The 14151-nt window shown below is 45.6% G+C and overlaps 1 protein-coding gene across 1 annotated transcript in view; it reads left to right on the forward strand.

Annotated features, from left to right (window-relative positions):
• The window catches only part of TMEM38B (transmembrane protein 38B), a 138214-nt gene that overhangs the window by 77572 nt on the left and 46491 nt on the right, over nucleotides 1-14151 (forward strand). Inside the window, exon 3 of the mRNA XM_029604786.1 lies at nucleotides 5259-5443. Within this exon, the coding sequence (XP_029460646.1) occupies nucleotides 5259-5443 (185 nt within the window). The remainder of the gene's footprint in view (nucleotides 1-5258; nucleotides 5444-14151) is intronic.

Raw genomic sequence — 14151 nt, forward strand, 5'->3', positions numbered from 1 at the left:
TTCCTTTCCACCAGGTTCTTCTGGACCTTCTCAAGAAGAACTGGGAACATCCTGGCTTCATTGCTCCAGTCCACAGAAAAGTTGACACTTCCTATTTGGTGCAGTCAGCTCCGGGCTTTCAGAAACCACAATTGGATCATCAATCTGTAGTGGTAGAATCTGCACAGAAGAGGGCAAAGAGGTCAAAGCCTCACACTTCTTTTCCCCCTGGCAAGGAACAGAAGTTTCTAGATGCCATTGATCGCAGAGTCTTCCAAGGATCAATGCTCATTTCCCGAGTTGCCGCTTATCAGCTCTATATGACCCAATATAATAGGGTCATTTTTAAGCAGATACAAGACTTGACAGACTCCCTGCCTCAGCAATTTCAAGATCAGCTCCAAACCCTAGTAAACAAGGGTTTTGAGGCAGGCAAGCATGAGATCAGATCATCTTATGATATCTTTGACACTGCTACCAAGGTATCTGCAGCTGCTAGTTCGGCAAGAAGGTGGGCCTGGCTCAAGTCTTCTGACCTTCGCCCTGAGGTACAAGACAGGTTATCCGACCTGCCCTGTGTAGGAGATAATCTGTTTGGCGAACAAATTCAATGGACGGTGGTGGAACTTAAGGACCATCATGAGACCCTAAGACAGCTCTCTCTCTGAAGCCTTCTGACTACTCTTTTAAACAGCCCTTCGGAAAGGACTCTAAGAAGTCATTCTTCCGCCCGAAGAAGTCCTACCCGCCACCAACCAGATCCCGTTCCACGAGACCTTTTCAAATAGCCCAGTCTCATTAGACACGGAAACAAAAACCGCAAGCAGCTCCTCAACCAGGTCCCGCTTCAGGTTTTTGACTTCTACCTAGAGAGCAGCAGCCAGCTTCCATTGCCTCACATACCAGTGGGAGGTTGATTGTGCCACTTCCGCAACATATAGCTCTCAATCACCTCAGACCAATGGGTACTGGCAATAATTGCTCAGGGTTACCATCTGAACTTTCTCTCCGTGCCACCGGACTCCCCACCTCTACTGACGTGGAGAACATCAGATCACTCCATCCTTCTGGATCAAGAGGTCTCTCTCCTTCTCCAGTCCAAGGCAATAGAACCCGTACCCTACTCTCAGCATGGCCTAGGATTCTATTCCCGGTACTTTCTAATCCCCCAAAAATCGGGAGGTGTTCGTCCTATTCTGGACCTATGGACCCTCAACAAGTACCTCCAGTGAGAGAAGTTCAAGATGGTAACCTTAGGCTCGCTTCTTCCTCTTCTACAAAGAGGAGACTGGCTGTGCTCTCTGGACCTCCAGGACGCATAAATTCATATTGCGATAACTCCATCTCATCGCAAATACCTGAGGTTTCTAGTAGGCCCCAAGCGCTAACAATACAGAGTGCTTCCATTTGGCCTAGCGTCTGCGCCACGAGTCTTCACAAAATGCCTCGTAGTAGTTGCAGCCTTCCTTAGGAACCAAGCTATTCACGTCTACCCCTATCTAGATGACTGGTTAATCAGGGCTCCCACTCAGCAAACTGCTCTGTTCCTCAATCTAAACTTACACACTCTAATTTCATTAGGATTTCTCGTCAACTACGACAAATCCTACTTAGTCCCATCTCAAACTTTGTCGTTCATTGGGGCAGACTTGGACACCTTGCAGGCAAAGACTTTTCTGCCTCGACAGCGAGCTCTCACTCTCGTGTCTCTTGCACACCAGCTGCAGTCTCAGCACTCCACGACTGTACGCCAGTTTCTCATCCTCCTGGGACACATGGCGTCCTCAGTTCAGGTCATACCAATGGCCTGTTTGACCATGAGAGTCATGAAGTGGACTCTAAGGTCTCAATGGACTCAAAGCATTCAGCCCCTGTCGACTGTTGTCCATGTAACCGACTCACTCGGTCAGTCTCTAGCCTGGTGGAAAAATCAGATCAATCTCCTCCACGGCTTGCCCTTTCAGGCTCCAGACCCTCAATTAATTCTCACCACCGATGCTTCCAACCTCGGATGGGGAGCCCATGTGGCCAATCTGCAAACACAAGGGTCTTGGTCTCCAGAGGAAGCCAAACACCAAATAAATTTCTTGGTGCTTCGAGCAATCAGATATGCTCTCAGCGCATTTCAGGATTGCCTCTCAAATCAAGTTATCCTGATCCAGATGGACAACCAGGTGGCCATATGGTACATCAAAAACAGGGAGGCACAAGCTCCTTCCTTCTGTGTCAGGAAGCTGCACAGATATGGGCGGAAGCTCTCTCCCATTCGATGTACTTCAGGGCCACCTACTTGCCTGGAGTGGACAATGTGTTGGCAGACAACCTGAGTCACATCTTTCAACCGCACGAGTGGTCTCTCAACCCCTCAGTAGCGAACTCCATCTTCCAACAATGGGGATATCCTCAAATAGACCTCTTTGCGTCTCCTCAAAACCACAAAGTAGAGAACGTCTGCTCTCTCATTCGCAACAAACTCTCTTAGCCTAGAGATGCATTCTCCCCCTCTTGGGCAACCGGTCTACTCTATGCATTCCCTCCACTTCCTCTTCTCTCAAAGACTCTCGTGAAGTTACGTCAGGACAAAGGAACCATGATACCGATAGCACCTCACTGGCCACGCTAAGTGTGGTTTCCAATACTTCAGGATCTCTCCATTCACAGGCACATTCCCTTGGGATAGGACCCGCTTCTGATCACTCAAAACGACGGGTGCCTCCGCCACCCCAACCTTCACGCCTTGTCCCTGATGGCATGGATGTTGAAAGGTTAATCCTTCAGCCACTTAACCTTTCTGAACCAGTTTCCCGTGTCTTGATTGCTTCACGGAAGCCTTCCATGAGAAAATCTTACTCTTACAAATTGAACAGGTTTATGTCATGCTGCTCTTCTCAGCCCCTTGACTCCTTTACCTGTCCAATCACGAAGTTTTTGGACTGTCTCTGGCACTTAGTCAGATCTAAAAACCTCTTCCATCAGAATGCATGTCAGTGCAATAGCCGCCTTCCATAAAGGTGTCAGGGATGTTCCTATATCAGTACAACCCCTTGTAACATGTTTTCTGAAAGGCTTGTTTCACCTCAAGCCTCCACTGCGTCCTCCGGCCCCTTCTTGGGACCTCAACCTGGTTTTGGGTCGGCTCTTGAAACCACCATTTGAGCCTCTTCACTCCTGTGATCTTCGCTATGTCACATGGAAAGTGATTTTCCTTCTGGCAATCACTTCAGCTCGCAGAGTTAGTGAATTACAGGCCCTAGTTACCTATCTGCCTTACACTAAACTTCTGCAGGACCGGGCAGTCCTCCGTACTCACCCTAAATTTTTACCCAAGGTAGTTTCGGATTTTCATCTAAATCAATCCATCATACTACCTACCTTTTTTCCCAGGCCCCATTCCAGTCCAGGGGAACAAGCTCTGCATACCCTTGACTGTAAACAGGCTCTAGCATTCTACCTAGACCGTACAGCTGCCCACAGGGAAAACACTCAATTGTTTGTCTCTTTCCATCCTATCAAGCTAGGGAAGCCTGTGGGTAAGCAGACTCTCTCCTCCTGGTTGGCGGACTGCATATCCTTTTGCTATCAGCAAGCGGGCATTCCATTTCAAGACCGTGTTAAAGCACACTCTGTGACTTCAGTAGCACACCTATGATCGGTGCTGCTTCCTGACATTTGCAGGGCTGCCACCTGGAGTTCTCTCCATACCTTTACAACCCATTATTACTTGGACAAAGCCGGAAGACAAGATTCTATCTTCGGTCAGTCTGACCTTCGTAACCTGTGTACAACGTGACGTATCAACACCCTTCTGCCTGCCCGTTAGGGTTCAGGATGCCCTCTACCAAACTCCTCCCCAATATTTGTGCCTATTGCACATCTTGGGTACATTTGGTGCATTTCTCAGACATCTTCAGCTCGGTACTCACCCACATGTGAGGACTACCATCCTGCTTGTCCTGTGATAAAGCAAATGTTGCTTACCTGTAACAGGTGTTCTCACAGGACAGCAGGATGTTAGTCCTTACGAAACCCGCCCGCTGCCCCGCGGTGTTGGGTTCGTGACGTTTTCTTATTTTATTTTTCGGCACTGCCTGTAGCTTTCAAACAAGACTGAAGGGGGCCCCCTGCTGGCTGCAGAGTTAGTGCCATGCTGGGCATGCTCAGTAGGGGCCAGTCAAAGTTCTGGAAACTTTGACAAAAGTGTTCCGTGATTGGGCTCCATCCTGTGATGTCACCCATATGTGGACTAACATCCTGCTGTCCTGTGAGAACACCTGTAACAGGTAAGCAACATTTGCTTTCTCAACAGTTCTCAGGACACACCCTGCGAGTTGGTTTTTAGAATATCCACAATGAATATACATGAGATTTGCATGCCTCCTCAATTTTATGCAAATCTATTTGTGCATATTCATTGTGGATATCCCGAAAATCCGACTGGCAAGTAATGAACCTAGGACAGTTAATGCTCTCTTTGGAACTCTCCATTTAAATGTTTTTAAACAAAACTTGGTCTATTTTATCTTTTATTACTCTAATTCTGCTCAAACCAGGAGTGTGCAGTAGTATATTTATTTATTTATTTATTTATTTATTTATTTATTTATTTCTTTCTTTTGTATACCGACATTCGATCGAGATATCACATCGGTTTCCAGATAACAGGTTGAATAGAGCCGGAACTGCCCTATTTTACATTGTAACAAGATAACAGTTGATTAAACAATTAATATAAGGAACATTGTAACATATGAATAAAATTAAAATTAAATATTAAATGTGGGTATATAGAAATGGCATATAGCCTAAATACAATATGTACAATATGACTTTTTATACCATTTATATACTTTGTATACCATTTATTATATTATATTATATACTTTTACATTTTATACATTTATTATATTATATTATATACTTTGTATACCATTTATCTGAATATCTGCTGATCAGAAATTCTTATCTGTAAAAAAAAATTGCGATTCTTGGGTCATGATGTATTATCTGGAAGAATCTATTAAAAATTGATTGGCTTCATATAATCCGTATTCTGGAATAACTCCAATTATATAAAATTCTTCTATTGGAAAACTCACATTATCTAAAACTTCCATAATCTGGAATAGCCTTGGTCCTGATCATTTCGCATAAACTGTGCTGCACTGTATTTAAAAAGCATGATACTTTTAAGCAATAATATATTTAGTAAAGTTTCTCTGAAGAGAATGATTTAGACGAGTTGCACACACACTACTTTTTTCTTTGCTTATTTATTCCAGGTACTTAACATTTTATTACCCGCGCAACATGTTCTACAAGTGGTGTTCCTTTCTACCTCTCCGACTCATCTTAGCTGGAATGAAGGAGGTGACCAGGACATGGAAAATATTAAATGGGGTATTGCATGCCAACAGTCGCTTCAGAAATGACTGGATGATCATGATTGCTATTGGCTGGGCTAGAGGTATGGTACCGTACAAGGTTCCACTTACCCAGATAACTTTAGAACTGCTTTGAAGACGATCATATTTAACTGGTTAAACTTAGTCAGATGGGACTGAAATTCAATGTTACCTGGCTAAATTTAAGCCCCATCCCCAGAATGCTTCGCTGGGTAATGACTTAACTGGCTAACACTTATCTGGTTAGTGGGAGGACATATTTAAACCCTCAGATTTTTCTGGCTAATTCCCAAACTTTGCCAGACAAACCATTTTGAATATTCACCTCTAAATCGTTTTTTATTTATTTATTTTTTTTGCATAGACACTGAATTGGAGAAAAGCCTTAGTGAATCAAGCCCTTAATTTCTCCTGGACTTCAGAATTTTTTTTCAGGGCTTATATTTTGTTGTATTAATGCTTTCTTGAAATATAGTATTTTAACAGTAAGTAATTGTGAGGAAATGTCTTATCCAATCAGCTTGCTATAACTACCTTCCTAATTACTACACTTTAGTTGTAGAGGTGTGTGTTAAAGCACAAGAGATGGACCCAAAAAGCAAAGCGGAAGCCGATCCAGTTGGCTGTACAGCAGTAAAAACAAAGAGAATCGGTAGTTGGAAACGCCCTTTATTTAGTGATACCCGACTCTGGCCGAGTTTCTCTCTTTCTCATAGAGCTGCCTCAGGGGCAATCAATAAGAACAGGGCTGATATCTGTGAAGAACATAAATTATGTTTGCCACCGTCAATAGTGATCCAATTGAGGTCTGAAGTCAGCACCATCAACCAACAACAATTTCTCTGAATGAATGTTGTTGGTTGATGGTGCTGACTTCAGACCTCAATTGGATCACTATTGACGGTGGTAAACATAATTTATGTTCTTCACAGATATCAGCCCTGTTCTTATTGATTGCCCCTGAGGCAGCTCTATGAGAGAGAGCGAAACTCGGCCAGAGTCGGGCATCACTAAATAAAGGGCGTTTACAACTACCGATTCTCTTTGTTTTTAAAGCACAAGAGGGCATTTAGCTAACCTCTGATCATTATTTTTTTCAGATGAACTTTTCCTTCCTTTTTTCCCCCCCTAAAACTTAAAATTAAAAAACAGTTTTGAAGTGTCTGAAAATGTGAAATTAATGGGTATTTTGTAATTAATAGAAGGAGAATCATTTTAATTTCTGCTAAAAATAGGCAAGGGGTTCCATAACGTGCATACTTTTAGTCAGTTTGAGGGGAAGCTTTTCCAGGGGTGTGTTTAGCGTGGATTTGGAAAACAACATGCGTAGATAGGATTTTCCAATATTCGCTGCTGTTTTCCAGCAAAAAATTGGCTGCTGAAAAAGGTGTAAAATTCATGGATTCTTTATACCTGTGGGTAGTTTCCAAGGGGAATGTATATTCATACTTTCTCTTTGAAAATTAGATACAAAACAGGACTTTGCATGTAGGTTGTCTGTTTGAAAATTGCACCCTCTGTGTAGTACTTTTTCTCACATAGATAAGCAGCTGAATTAGCCATGCTGTCTGGGTACGTCTTCCGTGCCACTAGGTGGCGGAGCTCTCGAAGTCTAGTAAAGTCTTTCAGCTAGGTGCTCCCTCTTGTATCTTCCCGGGTTTGCCTGAGGCTCCTCAGTCCGTTTTTTTTTCCGCACGTGGAGCTCTGTCTCTCCAGATCTTTTTTGAGTTTGTGAGGTAAAAAGAGAAGAAACAAAACTTTTTCACCACAAGAAAGGCTATTTTTTCTATCATGCCTCGCCCAGGATTTAAATTCTGCGCTTATGGTAAAATAATGTCAGTGACTGATGGCCATCAGTCATGCTGTATGTGCCTGGGACCTGATCATGATCAGGAAAGTTGCAGGGACTGCGGCCGTATGTCCCCAAGAGCACAGCGCCAGCGCGCAGCTTGAATCCAGCAACTTAAGGCAGCACCATCAGGTTCTTATGCCCCTTCAGAGGCCTCTACTAGGTCATCTCCAGGCCCAGAATGTAAAAAGAAGGCAACATTTCACAGAAGGGCTTCTTCTGTTGACCCCCCCCAGGGCAAAATACCCACAGCCGATGCCCCTTCAAGAACCGGTGCACAGCAGGGGGGATGCGTCGATGACGTTGCGGCCGCATGCCTTACCGTCGCTACCAGCTCCCCGATGCAAGGAGCAGGAACCGCGCCTAAAGAGCACTGACGCGCGAAGCAAAGTGCGTCGTGTCAACGCACCACCGACGCATCTGGCGCACGTCGACGCGGGATCTCAGAGACCAAAACAGCCGATGCACCCGAAGCACCCAGGGCCCAAGAAACATACTTCTAGCCATAAAAGACCTAGGGAGCCTTCTTCATTACTTGGGGTCGACTCTGACAGAGACGTATCTCCACCACGTCTCTCAGACAGCCAATCATCCGTTCCAGGATGGATATCGGATCCAATCCCAGTACATCTCAAAAGCCCGTTGACCACGACACCACCTACTTGCCCCATCGCCGGTAGAGCCCCTTCCTTCTATACCATCAACTTCTGGGCTAGCTTTGCAAGCTATGACCCAGATAACAAACATCCTGTTGTAAATTTTGAAGTCGATAGAACATCAGCAAAACCCGCCCCCACCGCTTCCTCCAGTAGAAGTTCCACCTATGCCGGAAGACCCCTCTATTCCAGGGCCATCACCAAAAGTACAGCCACAGAGGCCATCAACACCCTTGGAAGAGTTTATTCTTACATCTTCCTCTGATGATTCATCAACAGGATACCCTTCAGATCCAGCTGAGGTCCCACCTGAACCTGCATCTCCACCTGAAGATTTAACTTATTCACAGTTTTTAGAGAAAGTAGGTCTACTCCTAAATGTGGAGACCAGAAAACTTCATGATCCTCGTCAGGACGTGATGGGCATTTTAAAAATATTTGACACTCCCAGCGAACCAGTAGCACTGCCTCAACACCAAGTGCTAAATGCCCTCATGAAGAAGTCCTGGGACACCCCTCTAACTACTCCATCTACTTCACGTAAAACCGATATTAAGAACAGAAAACAGCTGTATTGTCACTAATGTCCCCATATCAGCCTGGATCGTTCAGACGACAATACCCATCATACAAGAAGCCCACTTACCAAAGGGACCTACAGGCCATACTCTAATTATAGGCCTCAACCTTACCAGCCAACTCGACGACAACCTCACCAACCACAAGGTTCGAGTACTAGGACAAGAGCCCCTCAACAACAGAATCCCAACCATCAAAAACACAACAATCTTTTTGAGGATAATTCCGCCACCGACTCAGACATTGGCAGTAGGAGGAAGATTATCCAAATTCCTCCCAGCATGGTTCAACATCATATCCGATCAATGGGTTCTCACAATAATAAAAGAAGGTTATTCTCTCCACTTTACATCCCTTCCAACCATACCATGCTTAGTTCCCCAGAAACATCGAGCAGCACACAAGGGGCCCCCTCCTACAGGAAGTCAAGATCCTCCTCCAATAAAACTGCATTCAGGAACTACCTTCCTCGACACTGCACCCCGGTTTCTATTCACAATACTTCCTCATTCCCAAGAAATCGGGAGGCCTACGTCCAATCCTGGACCTATGTGCGCTCAACAAATACATCCACAAGGAGAAATCCAAAATGACTTCTCTCAAGTCCATTCCTCCTTTCCTTCAGCCCAACGATTGGATGTGTTCACTGGACTTGAAGGATGCATATGCCCATATACCAATGCATCCCAATTCCTGGTGTTACCTCTGTTTCCAGATGGACAACAGGCATTTCCAATACAAGGTACTACCATTTGGCCTCTCCTCTGCTCCCAGGGTATTCACTAAATGTCTAGCAGTAGCGGTGACACACCTCCGTCATCAGGGGATGCAAATATTTCCTTACCTGGACGACTGGCTTTTAGTAGCACCCAACCAGTCTCTCCTGCAAAAGAATTTACTTCGCACCATTTCTTGCCTCGACAATCTGGGTTTCCTGATCAACTACGAGAAATCAAACCTTCAACCAACACAAACCTTGCAGTTCATCGGAGTCTATATAGACACCATTCAAGTCAAAGCATTCCTACCGCACCCGCGGGCACTCGCTATTCGCTCGCTGTCTTCACTTCTGCAAACCATGACTGTCCCAGCCCGCCAAATCATGACCATCCTAGAACACATGGCAGCATCTATCTATGTGATCCCGCATACACGTCTACACATGCGTCGCCTCCAATGGAGCCTCAAACATCAATGGACTCAGTTCCTACATCCATATACACATAACGTTCAGCGTGAAGAAAGACCTACAATGGTGACAACTTCCATTCACACTATCCACGGGATCGCCTCTGCGATTCCCTCGACATCAGGTAATACTCACCACAGATGCCTCTCCCACGGGATCAGAGCTCACCTACACCATCTTCAGACTCCGGGTTTATGGTCCACGATGGAACGCAACCTACACATAAACCTGCTGGAACTCCAAGCGGTACGAAACGCCCTTCGAGCCGTCGAACACTTCTTGCAAGGACAAACGACTGGCTAATAAAGAGTCGGTCCAAGCAAGGAGCTCTCAACTCTCTAAACATCACTACGAATCTTCTACACTTGCTAGGATTTCTGATCAATTACCAGAAGTCCCACCTGAATCCATCTCACTTCCTTACCTTCATCGGAGCAGATTTGGACACCATAGTCGCAAAGGCCTTCCTGCCTAATGACCGTGCAGACATACTCTCCAAGTTGACTACATCTCTGCGTACATACAAAACAGTCTCAGCCCATCAATTCCTCATGTTGCTGGGCTACATGGCTTCCACAGTACTCGTCACTCCTATGGCCAGGTTAGCCATGAGGATAACTCAATGGACTTTGAAATCTTAGTGGCTCCAAGCCACTCAACCTCTTTCATCCCAGATCCATGTAACTGACCAGTGCAGACAGGTCTACACTTCCAGCAACCAGTTCCTTAAATGACCTTAATCACGGATGCATCCAACTTAGGTTGGGGAGCTCATGTGAACAATCTTCAAACTCAAGGGACTTGGACACAACTCAAAGCAAAGTTTCAAATTAACTTCCTAGAGCTTCAAGCCATACATTGTGCTCTATATGCATTCCAAGACTGCCTTTCACACAAGACTGTTCTCATACAAACAGACAACACAGTTGCAATGTGGTACTTGAACAAGCAGGGCGGCTCAGGCTCTTTTCTCCTCTGCCAAGAAGCTGTGCAGATATGGGCCTGGGCCCTTGCACACTCCATGCATCTCCGGGCCACTTATCTGGCAGGTATACAGAACGTAGTAGCAGATTGCCTCAGTCGATGTTTCCATCCCCACGAGTGGTCTCTGGATCCCTGTGTAGCGAGCAAAATCTTCCAACGCTGGGGTCAACCAACCATCGACCTCTTTGCATCCGAACTGGACAGATTCTGCTCCCTGCACAGGCAACAAAACACTTTAGCCATGGACGCCTTCGCTCGCCCCTAGAACACAGGCCTCCTATACACGTATCCTCCAATACCACTGATAGCCAAAACTCTCGTGAAGCTACAACAGGACAAGGGATCAATGATACTGATAGGCTCGTACTGGCCTTGACAAATATGGTTTCCCATGCTTCTCGACCTCTCTATCCGAGAACCCATTCGCCTGGGCACAGCGCTCAATCTCATAACTAAGAACCACGGCATGTTACGCCACCCGAACCTTCAGACCCTATCCCTCACAGCCTGGATGTTGAAAGCCTGATCCTCCAACTGCTCAATCTTTCAACTAAGGTCTCAAGTGTTTGTAGCTTCACGAAAACCTTGCACATGAAAATCCTATCTTTCTAAGTGGAATAGGTTTACCATGTGATGCACATGGTAAACCTATTCCATGGTATCGACCCCTTTTCCTGCCCCACTCCATCTCTATTAGACTGTCTCTTGCACCTTTCAGACTCTGGTCTCCAGACTTCCTTGGTACAGGTACATCTCAGTGCCATCTCTGCGTATCAGAAGGGAATAGGGGATACCCTAGTAACAGTGCAACCCCTTGTGAGTAGGTTCATGAGGGGCCTATTACAACTTAAGCCCCCTCTAAGGCCACCAGTCATTGAATGGGGACCTAAATGTAGTACTTACAAGGCTCATGCGCTCCCCGTTTGAGTCTTTGCACTCCTGTGATGTTAAATTTCTTACATGGAAAGTTCTCTTCCTAGTAGCCATTACATCTGCTCGAAGGGTTAGTGAGTTACAAGCACTTGTCACATACTCACCCTATACAAGGTTCCTACATGACAGAGTGGTCCTCCGTACTCACCCTAAATTCCTTCCCAAGGTGGTTACTGATTTTCATTGAATCAGTCTATAGTCTTACCCACATTTTTCCCAAGGCCTCGCTCTCACCAGAACGAGAGGGTTTTACACACCTTGGACTGTAAACGTGCAGTTGCATTTTACCTAGACCGCATTGCAGTCCATAGAAAATCCACACAAATCTTTGTTTCTTTCGATAAAAACAAACCAGAAGTTGCAGTGGGCAAACAAACTCTCTCCAATTGGCTAGTAGACTGTATTGAATTCTTCTATGAAAAGGCAGGCCTTCCTCTCCAGGGACGAGTGAAGGCGCACTCAGTGAGAGCCATGGCAACCTCAGTAGCACACTATCGTTCAGAACCGATTGCTCAGATCTGTAAAGCTGCAACATGGAGCTCTCTTCACAGATTTGCAACACATTACTGCCTGGACAAGGAAGGACGTCAAGACTCTTCTTTTGGACAAATCCGTCTTGAAGAATTTATTTCCAGTATAATCCCAACTCCTTCCACATCCATCTGCTGTGATTTTCAGGCTGCCTCATTTTTCCCAACAGTAGTTGTTGTGCCTGCTGCACAAGTTGTACGCTGTTGGTCCAAATTAAATTTGAGTCAGCCTGTAGCTTGCTATTCACCCACATGTGAGGACTACCATCCTGCTTGACTTGGGAGAAAGCAGAGTTGCTTACCTTTAACAGGTGTTCTCCCAGGACAGCAGGAGTTATAGGGTAAAAATCGGTCGCAATGAATCCAAACCAGTCAGGCTCTCACAAGGAGTACCACAAGGCTCATCCCTCTCCTCAACCCTTTTTAATATCTACCTCATACCCCTCTGCCTACTGCTCTCCAAACTGGGTTTCCAGCACTTCATATATGCAGATGACGTGCAGATACTCATACCTATAACCGACTCTATCTCAAACGCAATGAAGATTTGGAACTCTGCTTTGTCTGAAATAAACAAATTACTCACTGACAACTTTCTGGCACTCAACACCAACAAAACCGAGCTACTCATCCTCTCTCCCCCCAACATTCCCACACTCAGCCTTTCTTCCCCCTCGCCACCATGCTGCCCTCCCACCCAATTTGTCCGCAGCCTAGGCATATGGATAGACAACCACTTTAACCTCAAAAAATTCATTTCTACCACTATAAAGAGCGGATTCTTCAAACTCCACACCTTGAAGAGAATCAAACCACTATTACACACTTCTGACTTCCGAACAGTGCTGCAGGCCATGATCCTATCCAAACTGGACTACTGCAACGCTATCCTCACAGGCCTTCCAAAAAATACCCTTCAACCGTTACAGCTCCTACAAAATGCCGCTGCCCGCATTCTCACAAATACTCACCGTCATGACCACATCACCCCAATTCTTCAATCCCTACACTGGCTCCCAGTAACCTCTAGGATAATTTATAAATCCCTCACCCTCATACACAAAGCCATTCACAACCAAAACATGCACTGGTTCCCTGAACATCTCCACCACTACAACCCAACCAGACCAACTAGAAAGCAGCACCAAGCCAAACTCCTGACACCCTCCCCCAAAATCATCAAACATGCCACGATCAGAGAAAGATCATTCATCATAGCAGGCACTTCCCACTGGAACAAAATACCCCCCCCACCTACGCCAGGAACCTTGCCATAAAAAATTCAAACAGAATCTTAAAACCTGGCTCTTCAAAATAGCATACCCCGACTAACCGACTACTCCCAAAGATACATACCCGACCCCATACGCCCCTCCCGACTGACACGCCTCTATCAAACTTAACTATCTCAGACCCCCCCCCCTCATCCTTGCCTCCTCCTACATCTCTGTTCCCCCTCCTCCCACCCCCCCTCTTCCTCCTCCCTCCTCCCTCCCCCTCCCCCCTCACCCCCTCCATCGTCCCTCGACCTATCACTCACCGCTTATATCCTGTCATCTTGTTGATAGTTAAAAAACTTCCTTCCTCTACTCTCCTTAAGAGTTAATTATGTAATCACCTGTCTCAAGTTGACTTAGTTTTCTTACTGTTTGCCTGACATTAAATCATTGTAAAGCTTGTTGCTATGTTACGTTACATTGTGAACCGGGGTGATGTTTTTAACGTGCCCCGGTATATAAAAAATCTTTAAATAAATAAATAAATGTAGTCCTCACGAAACCCACCCGCCACCCCTCGGAGTTGGGTACGAAATGTTTTATTATTTTATTTTTTCGCTCGCACCTTTTGCTACAAACGAGACTGAAGGGAGACCCCTGTGGCTGCAGGGATCATGTCATGCTGGGCATGCTCAGTTTGCCAGTCAAAAGTTCTAGAAACTTTGACAGAAAAGTTTTCCGTGATAGGGCTCCATCCAGTGACGTCACCCACATGTGAGGACTACATCCTGCTTTCCTGGGAGAACACCTGTTACAGGTAAGCAACTCTGCTT

The sequence above is a fragment of the Rhinatrema bivittatum genome, chromosome 1 (genome assembly GCF_901001135.1).
Source record: "Rhinatrema bivittatum chromosome 1, aRhiBiv1.1, whole genome shotgun sequence".
NCBI lineage: Eukaryota > Metazoa > Chordata > Amphibia > Gymnophiona > Rhinatrematidae > Rhinatrema > Rhinatrema bivittatum.